General features: G+C 38.6%; 1 protein-coding gene across 1 annotated transcript in view; it reads right to left on the bottom strand.

Annotated features, from left to right (window-relative positions):
• pcdh9 (protocadherin 9) overlaps positions 1 to 22,334 on the bottom strand; it is a gene marked incomplete at both ends in the record, with an annotated part of 186,534 nt that overhangs the window by 37,661 nt on the left and 126,539 nt on the right. Inside the window, one exon of the mRNA XM_079216910.1 lies at positions 18,993 to 19,194. Within this exon, the coding sequence (XP_079073036.1) occupies positions 18,993 to 19,194 (202 nt within the window). The remainder of the gene's footprint in view (positions 1 to 18,992; positions 19,195 to 22,334) is intronic.

Below are 22,334 nucleotides of genomic sequence, written 5' to 3'. Positions count from 1 at the left end.
AATAGATTTTAGTTTTTGTTTCAGCCCTCTTTGCTCAAGCTAACATCAGTTATTTAGGGATGGTTTTGGAATCTGATTACTATTGTTTAAATTATCCATTAATGACTATTTAATTGCATGTCCTACATTACTGCAGCCGGAAAAATTTAAATACAAAATGTTCTTAGAACTCAGCTAGAAACAAATCTTCCAAATAACTGTTCCAAAAAACTATTTTACTTCACAGTTGTTGTTTTTTTGTCACGCAAGAGCAGGGGTGTCAAACTCATTTTATTTAAGGGTCCACATGCTGCCCATTTTGATCTCAAGTGGGCCGGACTAGTAAAATCATAGCATAATAACGCATTCATAATGACAATATTTATCTATGTTTGAACCATTCGTGAAGCTTTTTGGACGATAAACCCTATTTTAAAGGTCTACAATACCTACAATTTCTACAATAAACTAGAAACCTAAAGACCAAAAATTCAGACATCCAGCCCACTGCTTATCTGCCTGGGCTCTCCTCTGCAGATTCCCTCGCAGTTGGGCAATATGATTAGTAAAGTCAGTGCCCCAATCAATTGTGACTGTGTCTGAATGGTTAGAATGCCGTCTTACAATCAGAGGATCAGTGGTTTGAGCCCCAGCTCAGCTGTTTTTTATTTATTTTTCTTCTTTTTTATTTTTTCTTGCAATTTTAACAATTATCCCGTGGCCGGACTGTACCCCCTGGCGGGCCGTATCTGGGCCGTATCTGGGCCGAAGGCCGTATGTTTGACACCCCTGCGCTAGAGCGAGTCGCTTTAGTCGGTTATGATCTGCAACCTTACCGCTAGATGCTGCTGAATCATACACACATTGCACCTTAATGATGTTACAGTATAAGAAGAACCCGACCGTGCTTAGAAATGACAAAACATATATTCACTGTACAATATTTTTACCACTGTTTTATAGCATTTTTCAGTGAAACGCTGACATTTTAAAGTAAAAAGTTTGAGTTCAGCCACTTCAGGATTGCCCTTCGTAAATCATAGTGTAACTCTAATAAACACTTTATCTGAGTAATACTGTCTACCATGCAAAATTGCAGCTTGTAATGGGGGACAGATTAAATGGAATCACTCTCACCTAGTGGCAAATTCCACACCAGTAAGCAACAAATGGCTTGCCAAGCTCTCGGTGACATTTCTAGGGATTAGCTCATGATGTTAGGGTTGAGGCAGGTCCCAGTAGGAGGGACAGTTGCTGAGCATCATAACACCCTCTACCCTCTCAGACCCCCCCCCCCCCCCCCCCCACACACACACACACACACACACACACACGTACAAACAAAGCATTTTATGTATGTATAGCAGCCATGAACTACTTGCTTTGCACTAAGACAAATAAACTATAAATAAAATAAAAACATAAAATTATACAATTTAATTAAAAAAAAAACAAACAGAAAAGCACTGCACTTGTAAAAAGCAGGTTTTAAGTGAGAGCCACCTCTAACCACATGCACACACGTCTTTTGAATCTGGTATACAGTCGGCTCGGCTGTAAAGCCCTGCCAGATGCAAAAATGAACAGATGGGAATGTCAAAACCTTGCTTTTCTTGATGAGCATGCAACCTAAAATTACTTAGAGAGGCTGTCTGTATGCTGACTATATTTATTGTCAGTAACCCATGTATATTTGTGAGTGTGCCTACATTATATATCACCTGACCTGTCTCTTTTCTCAGCCCTCTGTTTTGCCAAGGAATTAAATGCAGATATGACTTTTGCATTTCTTAGTTTTAGCTTTCTATTTTCATTTCTTCGTCCTTCAGTGAAGATCTGACTTGCACTTGATTAGAATCTAACTCATCTTCTTTTTGATTGTGAAGTCTTGCCTCAAATTCAGCAGAGTGAAGTGAGAGTGAAAGAAAAATGAAAATGAAACAAAGCCACGAGGTCGGATACAGCATCAAATCTAGTGGGGGAGCCAACAGCTGCTGATGGAGATGTGGTCTGAGGGGTGATGCATGGAGAGCCCTGCAAGGTTATATGAAGCACAGAGCTGGGTGGGTAAGTGAGAAAGAGTGGAGGGAGGCGGCAGGAGAAAATGAAAGGATCAGTGGATGTGTGGATGGAACTGAGAAGAAGACGTATAGAGGGGATGTTGCCGCTCATCTGCTGAATGCTTTAGATGGAGCGTTGGCGTATCGGACGTGACACCATCTGAGCCAGAATACTGTCAATCAACTTTTCCTCCCGCTGCAACTGATTGACGATGAATGACATTTAAATGTTCAGCTTGTGACCTGCAAGTTCCTTTTCTGCGCGTCTAATGTGTGTGTACGAGCCCAACTCGTCTGTCTGCGTTTAGCTCTATGACGGGAAAACCTTGATCTTTACCGATATTTAGCTCGACTGGGTTTATAACCAAAGTGATATAATTCTACTTCATTCAAGTTAAACACCAGAGAGTTTTTGTGTTATATCTGTGTGCACCTGCATCTAGTCGCAAAACATGATCTCGTGGCCTTCTAAGTGCGATGCGTTTAAAGTGTTATATAAACATCCATGAAGTCAATTGGAGCACAGTTGAGCATTCTCTTTGTCAGGTTTCAGGAAATGAAAAATACCTTTTTACTGTTGTTACCTTGAGTGTATTGTGCCGCGATATCTTCACGATACATTGTTGCATTTTCTTTTAGAATAAAATTCAATCCTTTCTATTTTTTTATTGAAATGCCATTTTTTACAATACACCCTGCAGTCAAGTGCAAAGATAGACATTTCACACAATAAAATGTAATCATAATTTGGTGCAGTGAAGCCAACCGCACCCATCATAGAAAATACACAGGTTTGACACAGCTCTCTATTCACCACTGGATTTGCCTTCAGTGCACAAGGAGGGAAAGGACAAGCAATTAATCCATAATTCTCAACAGGCCATGATATATTGAAATCACCAGACTTTACCCTTACGGCACGAACAACCACCAACCTGTCAGCCTGTGGGGAACTCTGTCCTTCTAATTCCACTGTATACTGACCTCCCAGAGGATCTATGGGTGTTTGCCAGCTTTTTTATTCTCAAACTTGCTTTATTTTGTGTATGACCTTTTCCTTTCTATCACTTGCAGGTTCAGTTTGTATTCTACTCTTGGAGTGATTACTTCTCACCCTGTCAGCTCACCTTGACTTCACCTGTCATCCCTCCATCTATTTTCAATGTGATATTTTCTTTCTCACCTCTTATTAGTTGTGCCCATCTGTCTCTGTTGAGTCAGTCTCTCTCTCTCTCTCTCTCTCTCTCTCTCTCTGTCTCTCTCTCTCTCTATCTCTCTTTCACACACACACACACTTACACAGTGGAGGATCACAGATACTTATTCTTATTTTAAGTAAATTAATGAAATTATCCTCAATAATGCCATCAAATCAAATTCCATTTGTGATACTATCCAAAGTCTAGGGTCTGTTTCTGCAAAATGAAATGTATTTGCATTCAGTAATTCTGTGTCTACAGTAGTTTTATTGGTGTTCGCAGAATCGCTTACCTGAGCATGACACATTCAGAGGAAAATAATGTATCATGTAACGTAGTTTCATTTTTACTGTTCAATCTCTTTACACCATATCAGAGATACATTAAGTTATGGCTAATGCAGATATAATAACACATTTGCCTTCAAATGCCGAAAGAGAAAAGAGAGGCTTTTATTGTAAAGCAGCTATATGAAACACAATGTATTTCTCACTGCAGTTAGTGCTGTAAAAAGCGTGTTATCAAAAATGCGGCTACAAAACAAATTATTTTGTTTCCCGTCCCTGAAGTAGTAGAACAAGAAGCAGCAGACAACTTTACTTGCTTTTTATTTTATTTTCTGTCTCTTTTTAGTTCTGACAAAAGTTCACACCCAGTTTCTGGGGTATGAAAAAAAAGAAAATGTTACGGCAGTACCATCCACTAAACAACAGCAGTAAACATGTTGTCCTCTACCATTGTTGAAGTCCCCGTCAGCCTGTCACTAGCAAATATGTCACCTTTGTTGACCCTTAATTGTTGATTCCCCTTCAGCGATTCAGTGTCATATTAAATCCTTGAATGCAGCAGTGAGATGCATCATTCCACCGAGCTGTGTCAAAAGTAAATCAACACTCTGAGATATTGTGCATGACACATTGATGAGCAAACAAATAACGTAGTGCCTGTGCTTTTTCTTGTGTTAGCAAGTCTTTAGCTGTCCGTGTGGAACTGCATTGGCTTATCAGTAGTGAGGCAAGATTGTGTTTTGGGAGTCATCATATATTACGTCTCACTGGTTCTTATTGCCACGAGCATGTGTGCATGTGAGCAAATGCTCAATGACAATTCCAGAGCCACACTGTGGTCCCGAGTTTTCAATACTAACGAGAGACACTTCAGATGAATAGGGGGGAAGAATTAACTGATATTTAATTATTTATATAGAGAGAGGTTTTTGAAGAAGGACTCTCTTTTTGTATCACTTCATGAATCAGAAAATACAGTTGACAGACAGAACAGAACAAACAAATGTTATGTTTAAAATGTTTTTAAGAGTAAAATGTTCTATAAATCCGGCTATGAATGATATATGAACAACCTCTTCATTGACACCCGTCAGAATATGGATAGGAATGAAGCTGGACAGTTTGGTGTATGCAACTGATACTGAAATGAAGATTTCTGGATCGGAGCACAAGCAAAATAATATTTTGAGTAAATAGCCTTTTCAAAATTGTAAGATTCCATATATTTTGCACAAATAAGACAAATAAGGTAAATAATTCAAATAATAGATATCTACATGAACCTCCACAATATATTACCTATATTAAGACATTTTGTTTAAAACTCACATTGGCCTGTGCAAAAAAAAAAGTAATATAACAGACAGATCAACTCTTCAGAATAGATCAGTCTGTAAATACAATTATTCTGTCTACATTTTGGGACTCTAACTACCCATCAGAGTGTTGACATGGGAATCAAACCACTGTTTGATTCCCATGTCAACACTCTGTAGTCTAATGTGCAACCAGGAAGCACTAATTTTTTATTTAACTGGGACCTTCCAAACATCTGCTGGAGTTCTCAGTGTCACACTCTCAGTTCTAAATTGTTAAATTTCTGCAATTAACCAGAAGGCATCAGCTTGGTTCCTGGTGGATTTTTCCATCAGCTAAACGCCATATGCTTCACTCAGAAATTCACTGCACACACACACACACACACACACACACACACACACACACACACACACACACACACACACACACACACACACACACACACACACACACACACAATCTCCCCTTACACTCATGCACACATGCGCATTAAGGCTCCATCCCATTTTGGGACGCCGTCTGAAAGGATTCATCTCGGTGACAGCACCACTTCAACATATTTTTCAGTTTGTCAGAAGTCTCTTTCTTAGCGCTTGTTCCTCGCTTCTCAGGGTTTCCTCTGGTGTATTGCTCTGAGTCCCGCTCAAAGCACACAGCAGGGGATTAGTCCCTATCACAGCGCTCACTACCCCCAGATCAGTTCACCAGGGTTAAGGTGCAGCTTTCTCTGAAGATACCGTTTTCTTTGTGAGAATTCTCACAGTGACACATTGAAGGAGCCCAGTCAGAGTGCAACTTTAATGCTATGATAACCCATTTAAGTTGCTGTCTCCGTATAAATACTCCCTCTCTTGCAAACTCTTTGTCTCTCTCTCTCTTTCCGTTCCTTTGCGTGTCACAGCCTGCAGGTTTGTATTGCTGCTTCACATTGCAACAGAGGACGTCGATGTTTGTCACACACATTTTGATAAAGGGATAGTTAAACATTTTGGCAGGTGAAAATATTGATTTCCATGTTCATGTCTGTGCTTAAAAATAGCTTAAAAGAGTTGGAATTTTGCTCATGTGAGAAAATGAAACAATGAGCTGTGAAGGTCCACATCGATGTCAGCAGGATGGAACCTTATGTCTCTAATGTGGGTAAAATTCAGTGTTTTCTGTATTAGGAATGAAGGCTTGGCAAGGATCTTTTTACCGGATGACTGAAAAAGAAATTGCAGATGTGCCATTCCCTAAACTCTTGCTCGTGATGCTTGTCACACTCATCAGCAACATTGTCTTCTGTTTAAAATGTGTCTTTACCATCTTCGAAAGAAATAGATTTTCTTTTAGGCAGTGGGTATTAGAAGATAACAAAATGCTTTAGATTATGTGCCTGTTTCTCAGACAATTGATACTGTTTCCAATGGTCATCAGATATTCCAGAAGTTGCAAGATGTTGGTTAAATAGACTAATAGCAGATGTGACGGATCATTGTTCACAGATTAGATGGGATTACGGATGACACCTTTGTTTGCTATAATATTTGGAGGTGCACAAGGCTTAATATAAGATAATGCATTTCGAACATAATGCTAGACAAAATTCTTAAATCTAAATTGTTGCAATCAATTTACCCTATATGACATTTATTCTGTCAATGAATATGCTAACTATCCACCCATGCCCACTTTAGAGAAATGAATCACTGCAGTTGCGGTCCGTAGTTCATAAACGTCAAAACGGTCTTCATAAAAGTCATACATTGGACATTAGATTCCAGTGTTGTGCTGCAGACATCTTTACCAGGTCTGTTTGTGTTAAAAGAATAAACTGCTTCTTGTACTCTATCTAAATATGATATAGGCTACATGTACCAAAATGATCTCTGTGTTCAATGGATCTCTGAGAGATAACAAATACAATTATTTCTCAAAATGTTGAAGTATTTCTTTAATACTCAAAACCACATCCATAATTGCCCAAATTGATTGTACCATCAAAAGATTTTCAACTTCTTGATCATATCCTGACTATTGTAGCTCCCTGTATGCTTGTCTTTCCCATCATGAAATATTAAAACTAAAGTTAATGTAGCCAATACTTCTGACAGGAACTAAGACAAGTTACCATGTTGCCCCAAACTAAAAACAGCACTTCACTGGCTTCCAGGGTTATTTATGAAGCTTTGAATTGCTTATGAATGTTTAACAGGTTTTCTTTTTTTTTAAATGAATACAGAAATAAAGGGTAGTCAAGGTTTCTCCATTAGGGTGGAACGCTGGATACTGTATTGCATTTTAATTTTCTATTATAACGTTATCACATGAGTATTATAGCAAATCCTAGCATAATAATAATTTCTCACCCTTTCTTCAAATGGAATTTCAATTTTGAGCAACTTTTATCTCCCTTATCTGTACAGAAAGCACATCATTTAACATTTCTTGAATAATTCTAAACAGAGGCCAACAGCAACAGTATAAGGAACATTTATGAGGATAAAATATGAAGACTAATTCCGATTGCGCATGCAAACTTTTCATACTTTGGTAATAATTCATTAAAATTGTGTAGTTGCTGTGAATGTTTTAATTTATTACATTATATTACTTTTTAATATCTCTCTGTGTGCCTAATAGCCACAAACTTCATTTGTACTTGTTTAGTTGCCATAGTTACAGTAGGATAATTTAAGGGAAAGATAAATATAAAATGAAAACCTATAAATTGTCGCCAAATAAACGTATAAATATTTCACACTCATATTGACATTGACTCAGACAGGGTCTTTAACAATCTGATTGTGATTATTATAATTTGCTTACATTTGCAATTGCTACACCTTTGGCGTGTAGCAGTTGTCAGCCTATGCGACAAAAAGAGGGCCAACATTGAGTTAATTTGTTTTTAAAAGTCCCATAACACAAAGTGGGTGGGATGTGTGAACCACTGTAATTAGCCAATTAACTTATTGCACAAATAATTCTCATTCCCAACAGTGTAATCCAACAGTGCTCAGATTTTTCTCCTCCCTATTGTGACTAATCATCAGCCTAGAAGATGCTCTTCATCAGCCCACCCGTCTGCTCACACTGGCTGTTGGCACCGACTGCCACGATAATGACTGAGGCTACTCTGAGACGATGTTTACTAGCTGACAGCAGCACCCTGCTCTCTCTGTATGCTCCAGCAAGCATTTCCATTTAGCTCACTTCTGAAGCTCCTGCCTAATTTCTCTTTGGAGACAGAAATCCTTTAAACCCCATTCTATCCTGGGGCAACATATTTACTGAGGGCTGGCTTTCCAATACCTGAGAGAGATTAACACTGCTCCCTGATTTATGAATCCATGCCACCCACCCACAGGCTCGGTCAGGGGCCCCAGCTACTCTACCCTGCTACTTCCTCTTCACACAATGGGATTTAGGTATCAGAAGGAACACAGACACACACTTACTCAGATACAGCCAAACTGGGTTTAAGGGGAGTCTACATTGCTAATATACATAGATCATCCCTCAGAATTCTCCTCAAGAAAAGAGTACACAGATTGCTGAGGGGTAAAACAGGTCTCAGGCTACCTCTGGCAAGTGGAAATTACTCAAAACTAAACTTTATGATAGAAGATGTCTCCTGGACAGAAACAGACTTGACAATGTATAATTATAAACGTCATACTGATGCATCACTTTGATGTAAAGTTAAATCATATGCAAACAGGTACTCTAGGTCTGTCACCGCAGCATGCAGCTCTAGTCAACAGACCTGTGACATCCATCTACTGTTTTGGCATCCCACCATCTCACTGGCATCACTGGCTGTCTGTGACTGAGGTAGTCGGATGGCTGCCAGACTGAGTGACAGCCTGGTATTTGTTTATCCTGAATAGTCAATTGCTGGGCATCTGTATTACAGAAACAACAAAGCTGCTGGCACAGAGTTCAGTTTTTCAGCGGGTGTGTCTGTTACTCTTATTCAATTGAGAGAATGCTTTTAAATTGTCCTAATTTCGGCAATAACGCATTCATAAAAGGCATCATGTCATGTATTGCTGTGGATAAATACGCAACAATAAAATCAGACAGTTATAGTGCTGGCAACATCTTTGCAACATATGCTTTATGGTTGCAATGAAAGCACATGCGGGGAGGCCTCAGGATATGTAAAGTTGTGTCTGTGTGGACGGGACTCAGCAGCAGCACAACCTGTGGCATGGTACTGAACACATGGTGAAGATGTTTTTTTCTTTTTCTTGTGACCTTTTTTTGTATTTCATTACTTTTTTCTTCATTTTATGACAGTGGATTAAGGATCTTCTGTTAATGGGACTGCTATTGTTTTATCCTGGCCCATTACGTTACATGCTTAATTGACTGCCAGACCCTTAATTAGCTGCTTAACAATGGCAGGTCCCACTGTTTTCTGTTGGTGTGTTCTCCCGCATTCTTCCCTTATCGTCTGCTATCACACAAAATATGATTTCACTTGGTTTAAAATACACACTTTAGAAAATGTATTAGCCATGTGGTGACTGATGAGCTGGATTATAATTTTGCTAATATGCTTTTTGTTTCTCGTCATTTTTATAAAACTATTTATACTACAGTGAACATGGAATTTAAACATATAGATATACAGATGTCAGTACAGCGCAGCATACATTAATTGTGAATAATTTGTTGATCTTAAACACTGGCAACAGTGAAGGGCTCTACATATTTCCTATCTGAGTCTAACGATTCAGAGGTGGATGACCTTTTAAATTAGCCACTGTTTGCTGTATGGCCACAATCTCATGTCTGGATTATTGCAACAAGCTCTTGGTTACTATGACACTAAAGAGCTTTCTTCTACCCCAGCAGCTCATCCAGAGTTCTGCAGTTGTTGTTTTTTTTCCCAACTAGAGTCAAAAGCATCCAAAGTCACTGCCGACAATCCGACTGATCCAGCTGATCATATACTGTATAAGAGCTTGTACCGAATTCAGAACTCGAATCGTTGTGCCGAAGAGTGACTGTACATTCAGCACATAATCCAAGCCCACTTCCCAGCCTGTGCTCTCTTTATTCTCTCTTTTCTATGGTCTATGGTCACATCTCTTTCTCCTTGTTGCCCAATATTAAAACATGTGTCCAACTGCAGTGAAAACAGATTACCTTTTCTAACTTCACTCCATATTTTGCCCCTGTACAAACTGCTAAATACACCAAAGTACGTCATTGTGTAAATGACTAATTTAGCTGGGATATATAGCCATATTTTGGCAAAAGTATAAGGGGAGCATACTAAGCAGACCATTTTGGGTATCACCTGAAAGGTGCACTGTGGAGTTTTCTTGTAAAAATACAAAAGTTATAATTACATTCAGTGTTGCTCACCAAAATGCATTGTGTGTATCCTTGATGTCTTACAAACACATTAAATGCATCTTCTTCCCCAGAAAACATTAGCAAAGCCAATTTTGATATTAGTAAGTGTTAGCAAACTAGCTCGGTATTGCCGCCTCGAACCTTGAAGTAAAGAATCTTCATACATCTTCCAACCCTGATCAAATAAAAACATTGGTACAGAAAAAGCCCAAACACAAACATTGTCATCTTGGTCAGAACAACATGTTTCTGTGCTGAGCCCTGTACGGTATTTACTGTCTTTGGCTTTGATGGAACCTCACAGAAATCTGAAATCACATCTCTCCTGCCATTCATTACAGATAATTGAAAATAACATGATATAATACATAGTAGCATGGATTTGCACTCAAATGTGTTATGGCCTATTCATTCTGTCGTGGAATGTTTTCAATCCTCCTGTGGTGATTGCTACAAAGGCTCTCAGAAGCCTTACTGTGACGATTCATGGTTTGTGTACAATATTTACACTGCCACGAATGTAATGGAAGCTTTGCTACTGTCTGTTTATTGTAAATGTATTCGGCTGAAGGTACAAAACCATATAGAACAAGTTGTCCATCAGCCATAACCTGTTCAGTGACAACTCGAGTCAGTATGATGATGCTAATAGACACTAAAAGTACCTTTTGAAACCGGGGATCAATGCTTATGTCGTCTACTACTCAGTACATACATTCATTCACTAAATAGTGGAACTTCTAAGTAAAGTTGCAAAGTAAATCTGTTCCAGTTTTGTGTGGCACAGTAATCCAGCCTTTCCCATGACAACATGCCTGGTGGCACCAAGGTAAAATGCAGTAAAGAAGCTGCCAATCTCCTCTGCCACAGAGAGACAATTGGGACGCCAGGGAAATATAGCAACATCAATTTGGCGCTAACAATCACAAAAACATGGCACGGTGACCATCTTGCTTGCCTGCAAGCATATTTTCCCAATATGAAATAAATAGCCAGCATTCTAATAAAATATGGAGACATCATATTTCATCAACATCATGAAAAAATTATAAGAACTAGTCTGAATGGACACATGCTAGTGATAGAGCTAGTAACAGTTATATTTCACAGTATTTCAACATTTAGTGAAAATAGTCACATTTAAATATATATATATATATATATATATATATATATATATGAACCAATATTGAAGATATTGGAAAGATATTTCAAACAAAGCAGTGCAGACTGGAATGGAGCAGAATATCTCAACAACGGTGTTATCCATCATCTCTTGTCCATCAATGATTAATGGCTTAAGTGGTTCCATTTTCATGGTAGAGAACATTGCTATCTTGCATTTGAGCATTTTGGCCCTCTCTGCCAAGGCCCTTAACAGCTACCCTCTCCCAGTCACATTGTGCTATTTCAACAAGCACCTCGTCCACTCACCCCTTCTCCCAATGTGCTTCGTCCTCTGTTCCTGTCAGTTGGTCATGTTCCTAAGCATAAATAGTGCAACCAACCATTTTGGTGAACCGTGTTCCTGTTAACATCACTCATCTTCAAACAGATACAGTTCAACTAGTGCTTGACTACCTGCCCAGACCCCTGCAACAGAGAAATAGATGGAACCACTCAAGAGGAGCCTTGGAATTAATCTACTGCAATTTTGCTCAAAATGTCCAATACCTAACCAGCAGTATTAGAGTGTTAACTAATGTTAACATGTGTCATTTCAGCATGTGACCAGTGCAGTTTTCTGTAGAGATCCGTAGTAATATGGATGACAAGATGAGGTATTTTCAAGACATTGGAAGGAAAAATGAGATGACAGTCCTTCTGATACATCAGGATGATGAAAAATGTAGCAAGTAAAAAAGTGGTACGTACTTGGGGGATGGAGCAGGGTACATACGAATGTGCCAACTCATGGGATAAATGCAGAAAGACGCAGGCATGCAAAGAGGGGCTGCAGGTGCATTTACAGTAGCTACAGTAATATATTATACATGTATTATACATAATGCATATGAAACATGCAAATGCATTATAGTAAGCTATAATAACCTTCTGTGTTTGGATAAAAAATATTGAAAACACAAACACAAACAGAAAAAACGCAAATGACAATTTCCCTAGTGGTATGTGCAAACAAAATGAGGTACAGAGGTGCAGTGTGCTGACTCACCTCTAATTCACCTGAAATGTGAATTAATTATGAAGGAGAAGGAGGATAATTTACCCCAGTAGGTAAAACACCCAGCAGTGTGTGCTTGCTGTAATCCCCAGCAAAGTAAGACATACAATAAGTGCTGACATTGGTTTCTCTGCTTCCTACAGTTTATCATATGAGGCATTTAATATTCTACAATATGTGTTTTTAATAGATTGTGAATATGTTGGTTAACCACACCAGGTTGAACTTACAATGTCACCACAGTGCTCAAAGGCCCATTTAATTAAGGGACAACAATATTTAACAAATGTGTTGTGCACAAAGGTTTTATAAACTGCACACACAATATTTGATACTATACTATGTAGCTAAAAAGTAAGCAACTGCAACTGAACTAGTTAGACTTATTGACCTGTTTATATATGTGCAAAAAGAGCATTTGTAGTCTACCAAATTCAGCTGAGCCTACTGTATATGTGTTGCCATGAAAATATTGAAAATAATGAGTTCATGATAGGAAGGAGCGTACAATTCCAAGGTATCATCTGTAAATATAATACTTTGGAAAAGGGATGTGGAAATAGTCATGCACCACTTTCCAAAAATAATTTTAAATCTGTAAAAAATGTAACTTTCAAATGCAAAGACTAGAAAATATTTAGGTAATTATGATTTTCTTTTATTTTTATCTAAGAAAGCTTTCTCATTATTTCTCGAGCAAATATTAATTTATATTTGCAAGCTTTTGCTGAAAAACGTAGGAGTAAAATCATGCTCACTTAGAAATGTAAAAATGCATTGTTTATTTATTTTTTGTTGAGAAAAATACTAGGATTTAACATCATTTGAATGCAGTCCAATTGGCATCACCGCGTGACCTCTTCACTTGTTTTGTTGGCCCTCCTCACTCATCTCCTGGGACAATTCAGAAATATTTTTACAATTCAGTTGTTGATGAGGCTGATCTGTTATAATTTCTGTTTCTTTTGATCCTATTCGACCTGTAGAACTCTCAGGTCATCAGACATGGGGCTCTCGGTTGTTTCATCGTCTAAATTTGAAGCTTAAGGGTTGTTGCTACAAGAAGAACAACCTTTCTCATTACATCAGATTCACACACTCCAACGACTCATTCAAATTTCATCCCACAGTCCATTTCTATTTTCCCTTTCCTTTCTGTGTGTATGTATGTTTGCGTATTGTGCAAGTGATCTTTTTATCTAACTGCCCTGTGTTTCTTGTCTGCCATGCTTTTTAAATCATTCATATCACACTTTAGTCAATAATGGTGGTTTTAAATGTTTTATAAATAAACATGACTTCCCTGTCTCACCCCACTCCCCTCTCTGTTTATTCTGGGCACTCTCCTGTCATGTATTATTTCAGTTTTCTTTGTAGTCTAGGGACTTCCATCCATGCACAACCAATCTGACAGACCTCAACAGCCCAGTCATCAATTGTAATATTTTATTTTTTCAGAAATGTTACTGATGACAGAATTATGTTTCATCCAAAACATGCATCCATTTGTGACTATGTGACTCGGTTGTTTATTTGATTTAGTTCTTTCTGTGAAAAGCTGTCAAGAAAAACTATAATTGCATTGCAGGGACATGCAGCATTCCGAAAAGATATTCAGCACATGACCATTACTTTCCTCCTTACTGTTTATTTGATTTGACTTGTAATAGAGCAACTTAATAGGGAAAGAAGCTTCAATTTCAAGAGAAATACGTTTGTGTCTGTACTCAGTAAGACAGAAGCGGAAGTACGAGCAAACTTACTAATGAAGCATCAATTGTAGAGATGCTGCGGGGGTCTGTTACTTTGAAAACACCTTATGGCTGAATTGATCCTAAACTGTCTTGCTGATCTATATACATTTGCAGGGTGTTTCCAAAAAACACTGGAAGTAAAGGCTATTTTTTACCAGCTCACAGGAAGAACTGTAAGAGGACCAAAAACTTCAACTTGTGTTCTAAGTCTTTGAGCCCCGTTTCTTGTGTCAATGCAGGGCGCATACCGGCCAACTGGTATTTTCCTGGGATTGTCTGAGGTTATTTCCTGGATATTGCCGATTTGCTATGTTGGTGACTCGGCGTGGGCCACAGTGGGAGGGGATTTTTTTCGACATACATCGTCCATTTTTCAATCAGCTTACAAAAAACTGTTTGATTTTGAGTGATTGCTACTATCTATTTGATCCAAAACACTTAGTATTCTATACTGTGGGTCTTTCCTTTATGCTGGTGGCTCTCTTTACAGAAATCTGAAGGCAACGGGTCTCTATTTGGAGTGATGGTGCACTGCTGTCAAGCTACAATTACGCTTGACAGATTTGTTCGTAACATTTTGTGAGAAAAGCAACAGAATATTTCAAATGTACCACAGAAACATTGATGAGTGTGTGCTCATCAAATGTGTCAACATTTATGATGTGATGTATATGTTAACTTTGCCAAAACTACCAATATTATACTAATTCCATCTTGCCATGATTTCACTTTTTCGAATCATCACTTTTCTTGAAAACATAAATGTTGGTTTCATAGAATGACTTAATCTGAGTTTAAAGATGCTGAAATCCAAATTCAGATCATATCTATGTTTGAGGGAATGCTTCCACATGGCTCTCAACATGGCAGCGGCTGAGCCTGCAGCTAGGAGCTAACAGTGCTAATAGCAAGAACAGAGCAAACAATGGCAACAGTGCGAACAGAGCTTATCATGTTGACCTGTGGAGGAACCATAGGGTAGGCGTTACACTTCCGACACCGTTGGTTGGGCCGGCATTATCAGTGTTAACCACCATATCAGAGTGGCCCAGAGTAGCTAGCCAGTGGAGCACACACACTGGGACTCACATGCACGTGCGCAACCGAACCAGCTACGTAAAAAGAAGCTTTGATTACAACACACACAGAGGGAGAGCATTCTCTGCTGAGGATGCCATTTTTTTAAATACTGCCACATTTATGCTCTGAATTTCAAATGGTGCGCCTTTAAGGGCAAGAGCAGCAGCTAAATCTATCAAAGTAGACCACATTTACTCTGTCACTGCCGGTTTTTCCTGATGCTGTTGCAAATTCATGGTGTTTGTGGTTTGTATTTTATGCCATTTTTAGTTAATCTAACATGGTTCATGTGGCATTTATTACAGCCAGTTACTTTAAATCAACCCATCCTTCTCTTCAGCACCATGGACAGTGAATGTTAAGAAGCTCTTAACAGTCTTGCATGTGGACTTGCTTATAAGTGCTGTTTTATGAATTGTGTGTTCAACTTTGAGATTTTTTTTTTAAAAATGCTGTTAGAAAACACTCTTAACCTTTGAAATCCATCATTCTTGGAAAACAGGGCTCTGTGAGTTATTTCTCCTCTCTCACCACAGTTGCACACATATTACTGGCTCATATATTACTGTCAACTTTGTTTCTCTCTTCACAAAGAAATATCATAATGATAACTGAAACTGCTGTGTCCCTCATTACCATCCATCTGTTATTGTTATTTTCTCCACACTCATGTTTAATTGATTTTTTTCTTATTTCGTGTTTTTTACAAATGTAATGTTTTTTTGCGTGTGGCACAGCTTCAAGGCTATTTTCAGTTCACAAAGAAATATATAACATCTCATCATGAACTACTCCATTCTATATATATATATATATATATATATATATATATATATATATATATATATATATATATATATATATATATAATACTGTTAGACATCAGACTTTCACAACTCCCACACTCTGTGTTTCTTTAGTTCAGATGAAAGCTACAACATTCGTCCAACCACTGTCCTGTATTAAATTAAGGATAATTAGTGAGTTCACCTTTTTCAACGTCAAACTGATAGGGAGGACAAAATCCAAAGGTTATTTGGTCAGTTTTATTTTCAATCACTAAATCAGTTTACAATGTGACGCATGCAGACAGTTAAGAAAACCCCAGGGGACTGTTTGACTGGTCAGTGTGTTACTTTGTAGTCTAATCATTTATGGTATGCAGATGCTGTCCAGAAAAGTATGAGTTAACATGAATTTGACTCATTAATAATGTATTAATTATTGTTAGGCACACATTGTTACATTTACATTCCCCAAAACATAGCTTTATGTTGTATGCAAATTGTTTTTGTATTAAAATCTCAAATAAATAAAATACATATATATATTTTGGATTAGAAATCTTGTTTGAATGCCAATTGTGCAGGTGTTATATGCATTTAAACACCATTTGCTACACACTGATCATCCCCATCTGTAGTCAACTTTAATCATTTTTTCAACATTCTGCAAAAAAAAAAAGAGGATTGCAGACGTATAATAATGTAATACATCATTTAACTTTTGATTTATTTAAGAGGTGTCTTTTGAACAGTTTTAATATGCCATGAAAAAAGGCAATTCTAATATTATTGTCAAACCTAGAACATGACCACCCTGTCAAGGTCCTCATCTGAAATGCTGTTGTTTGCAATAGTGTTAGAAGATACTTTACACGTCAACTCGGAACATAACAGTGTCAAATATCTTACAGATACTGTTTGCCTCTGTCAACGCACTCAGAGGCATATCGTGCAGTCAGAGGGGCTCTTTAAGTCTGACAGAGACTTACTCAGAACTAGTTAACCTGGGACCACTGAGCTCACATATTTGAGAGCAGCACCAGCAGGTTACACATCCCTCATACAAACAACATCAACTCATTATAATGCCAAGCAGCAGGTCAATGATCAAAGACCACCGTTGTCGCCGATAATAGTTTACGGACAGGCAAAGAACATCAACAAAACAGAATGCTATTGCTTCAGGAAACACAAAGGATGCCTCATGTAGGGAACAGCTACAGCAATGTGAATCAGTCCTGTTATTTTGTTTATTTGCTCCACACTTGATAGTGCTGTACACTGGATGCAGCTTCAAAGAACCAACCATGACTGTCTCTCCCCTTCTATGTCTTTCTGTACAAATGTATATACTTTCAGTAAATCAAGCCTTACAATATAATAATCTGGTCTTTGTAGTGGCTCTGATACATTTATTCGTGCAATTTATTACCCATCACATTTTCAGTGTAGCTCTTTGTGTATCTAATATCCATATGTCAATTAAAAACATTGCAGAAATGTCTGACATACCATGAAATGCAGCGCTCACATCAAGATTACTGCTGATAAGTGCTGATACTTTAATTACGGCTTTCATACATTGTACAATTATTAATTATTGTTGGCTTCATTCGCCTGTCTGTTCACTCAAAATTGCAATAAATTATGAACTATGTCTCCTGAAAATTATGGCCATCTACAATTCATACGTAGTGGCTGATCACAATGGAAACACCATGTAACACCGCCGAGACGGCCAGATCATTCCCGGTACTTCAAATACCGACACTTTGTCACGTCTCATGCCGTCTAATACTGACAAACGCTAAGCGTCTGTATGAGACACAACAGGACTTTAAGAAACAAAAACTCACGGACATTCACCATGACCTTGTTCTTGTAACTTTTGTATTGGGATTCAAGAATGTTTCACTACTTAACAAAAAACTAGCAAGAGACCGGACTCCAGATATTGCTGTCTAGATATTTCCTTTTTAACATATTAACTATTCTAATCTGTGTGTGGCACATTTAAAAAGATATAAAGAAGAACATGCAGATGAGGCAGTCTACACATTGTCAGTTAGCTGTACTACAGGTGCACGTGGTCGGGCCATGTGCAGCTCCATTCATTTGTGAAGACAGTGAGTCAGTGGGCCTTCACAGAGTACATCTGCCAACTGTGAATACATCTGCTAACTTAGAGTCCGTATGAAATCATACAAACACAAAATTTACTCACAGCACTTGTATGTGTGTGGTGCTGGCTGCTCCACCCTCAACAGGCAAGCTGGCATCGACCTTGGGGCAATGCGCTTCATCTGCGCACACGCTTCACCTCTTAATGATAAAATGAGAAAACTGGGTCGGAGATGTACATTCCCACCAGAAATAGTGGGAAGTTAACATCTTCAGCTGAGCACCAAGACTTCCAACTGGGAAATCATCTCTAAATAAATCAAATGAGTTTCACAAATAGGTGAGGAGCCTATGGGAGGCCCAGGTTTGCTCCTGGGAGGAATGAACAAGTCTGGATGATTAACTGAGAAATGAATGACCTGCTCGTGTATCCACTAGAAACCTACTTGGGCAATCAAATGACTTCAAATTAAATTATATTTGGTACGTTGAGTTCTTTATAGAGACCGATGTTGTTTTTCATGACTATTTATCATCTCAGCTCAAGGAGTTTCAGATTTTTCTTCAGGGAATGACTAAAGCACAATTCATTTGCTTCAACCCGCACTTCAAGACAAATCAGGTTCAGATTCCGCCGTCATCCATACAATAAGCAGAAAATTGAATCAAAGTCATATTGTTTTTTAAAGAAAAGACACTATTACGATGCTGAACATTTGTGCAGCTTTTGAAAATGCCTACAATGGCGCTTTAGACTCACACATGTTGCAAAATAGAGAAAACGAGCGGCACGGAAAGAAACGCATAGAAACCGACCATGCAATCATATTAAAAAGCAATGGTAGTCTGCCATGAGATGTCATTACAACTCACCAGAGTTGGGATCGGAGTTGCCGTCAGCTTCGGTCCTCTTATCGGGGGAGGCCTGCTCGTAGAAGTCGTCCTGCGCCTGCACCAGAGGGAGAGGTTGTGTGAGGAGGGAGCCACTGCCTACAGGCTCGTGGTCCCCCAGACCGCTGTCACTGCAGCTCTCCTGAGAGCCATCCGGCAGGTGAAACGTGACGCGCCGCTGCGACTAGAACCAAGAGCACAAAACAGAGCCTCTGATGTTAGCGCTCTGCTCTGCACCCTCAAAGTTTTATCCTTCTAACACTATGATTTGACACTGAGCTGAGCAAGCTCATGCTTGACACACTGATCAGTACTGCAGTGTGAAATAAGCTGCCTTAAGAGATTGTCTGAACGATGTAAAATGTATTAAACATTTACAAGTCAGGAAGGCACTGATGAATTGAAGGGTTCATTTCCTGTTTCAGAAGACCGAGAATGATTGCGGAATAAAATGTCTATTTTGACTTGGGCCGTTATTGATGGGAAGGGGAGGCAACACATGGTAAATACAGTCACGTTTCACTGCACAATGACAACCAATAACACAGCATGCAAATTAAACATCATGCACTGCTAAAAAATTGAGCAAGGTGAAAAGTGCAAATTGGTGAGCCTTTTTTTAAATGCATGGGTAATGCATAGTGTAATTAATGTCAGGGATAATTAATCAAGGCTGGGAAATTTCTAGATATTGGTGGCAGCATATTATCATGTCTGTGAGGACTGCTTCATGGGCATCTACAGCCCGATTGTTTAGTTTGTGTTGTCAGTTTGTCTGCGTGTTGGCAAAGTCAAAGTGGCCTGTAGAGTTAACAGAAGTCTCCCCCCGGGTGTCCTTCTTCCCACATTCCGCACTCTCACTGACGAGAGGAATTTCTCAACCCAAACGTGTTCCCGATACAAGTCGCATAGCTCTCCTGTTGGAGATACGCATGCTAACACACACGCGCACTGACACACATACACGCACACACCCTCCTTAAAGCCATCCTGATTGAATTTCCAATTGTTAATTCCGAGTGTCTTTTCCCCTTGCTCTAATGACATTTTCCTCAGGCTTTTTCATAAGTCCAGACACAAGCCTCCAGCTAACCTTTCGTGAGCACAGAGAGGTCCCTGCCACATCCTTGGTGATGACAGACAGAGACGGGTTTTACAGTAATTATTGGCAAAAGCAAAGGTCACCCAATCTGCAGTCTAATGCAAATGACCTCATTATATGTTTTAGAACTGCTCCAAAAAAATGCAACATTCAATTAACCAAAAAGAGAGAATAAATAATGAAAAAAAAAAAAGGGCGATGAGGGAGGGTTGGGGACTTGCAGGCAGACCGAGGAGACTGTGGGTAGAAGAAGAAAAAAAGAGATGGATTCAGATGTAAATGCATGGCGTTTAATTTTCAGGAGGGGTGAATGATGTAGACAGACAGAGGGATGGATAGAAGGATAATCAACAGATCGACAGATCTGCAACTCAAACTCTACCAAACCTGTCCGCTATAACAACGTTGTCGGAAGATGTCAATCCTTACATGCCCAGCGGTGTTGCAATGACACTGATAATACTCACATGACAAAAGGGACAATGGATTGAAATGACAAGAAATAATGTTATATGAAAGCTGAGGCTATGACAGCTATGTGTACTGCATGGGTGTCGCTTATGACGAGCCAAGTGAATTTAATTATGTACTTAGCTATTTTGATGCTATTTTGATGACCTTTTAAACAAAACTCTGTTGCAATCAACAGAAAAAAAAAAAAAGATTTATTGATAAACACTTATCTTATTTCACAGTTGAATACGGCATCTAGGAAAGGGCTACCAGAATGAACACCTTTCAAAATCCAGTATATATTCTCAAATCTAAATCGGGATTGGAACAATGCTTCACATTTGCAGTCTCTACGTCTTCTCACTGAAAGTGCAGAATCAAGTACAATTAAATGTAAAGGTCTTGTAAAACAGTAGGAATCTGGATAAATGTCACCAGTAGTGATTATAAAGAGGCAGATGATCAGATGTGGCATTTCAAAATGAAGATGACATAATGGGGAGAAACAAAATCTCGCTTTAACGGGGCTTCTCTCTTTTGTTTCTTTGTGTGGCAGCTACAGTATACTGATTAGGAGATATAGTTATCATTTTCACATAAGGTGAGTCCTGCCATGGGGGTGTAGTTTAAAAACATTTCATCGATAAAAATTAACCCTGGAAAGCTTTCAAGATTTGACATGTTTGGTAATCATCTGTAGTTAATTAACAGTGGCTTCAAATGTTTTTATTCCTGCTGATGCCAACAAAGTTGGCCTTGGGCAAGGTAGCCATCTATTTGTTGGCTGCACTGAAAGTGTCAAGCTAGCTCTACTGATTCTGGCAGCTTTTTTAGGCAACTATCTATATTTCTATGAAAAGTACTATTTATCGTGTATATCTAAACAGAAAAACCTGGATTAATGGATTTAATAATTAAAGAAATGTGTTAAAACTGCAGGTGATCAAAGGGTATTAAAAACATGGTGTTGATGCACTGGGTGAGGTGTAGGATTGGGAGTAATGTACAATTTACGGGAGCTTTTCTAAAGCTTTCCTAAAAAGGTTCCTGCTCAGTACATGACAGCATCTAGACTACATGCCCATCAGTATGAAGATATTTATGGGAATACTCTGATTAATACTTGTGAGTGAGTGAACACAAAAGGAAATGCAGTAGACAGTGTGACGGTGGGAAAATTAATGCTGTTGATTAAAGCCCAGTGAAAGGAACAGCAATGTTAATTCTCAATTAATCACAATGACAAATCTGATATTACAAAATGGTCTTCTCATATACATGACATGTGCAGGCAATAATTGAAGCGGTAATAACTTTGTTAGTAATTCCCTTTGATTTAGATTTTTAGCGGTGGGGGACAAAAATGGCATATTATCGATTGGGTTAATGGTTTCGGTGTGTGCTGTCAAACACTGCTGGGCTGGTGGGACTTTTTAAATGAAATCGTGTTCAATGCCCTGTCAGGTTTTATTCAGGGGTTTGTTTGAGCGAAGCAGAAGACTGTAACGTAGGAATACACTGTATGCATATACTGTACAAGCCAAAATTCTGAAAGTATTATTTGTTGATGAATATTGTTCCACCCTTAATTATTTATAATTAATCATTTAGAAGAAGAAAAAAAGTCCAGTTTAAAATAGGCGGTCTTCGTCACTGTGTTGTCTGTTTGTGTTTGCACATGAGTTTATTTGTGGGTTTAAGGCATGTTTGAAGATATTTGAATGTCTCTCTTGCTGACAGTCACTAGTAACATTAGCATAACACCGGCT

Source organism: Taurulus bubalis (genome assembly GCF_910589615.1).
Source record: "Taurulus bubalis genome assembly, chromosome: 4".
Classification (NCBI taxonomy): Eukaryota; Metazoa; Chordata; class Actinopteri; order Perciformes; family Cottidae; genus Taurulus; species Taurulus bubalis.
The sequence above is the reverse complement of the archived record's forward strand: the minus strand, read 5'-3'. Positions and strand labels throughout refer to the sequence as shown.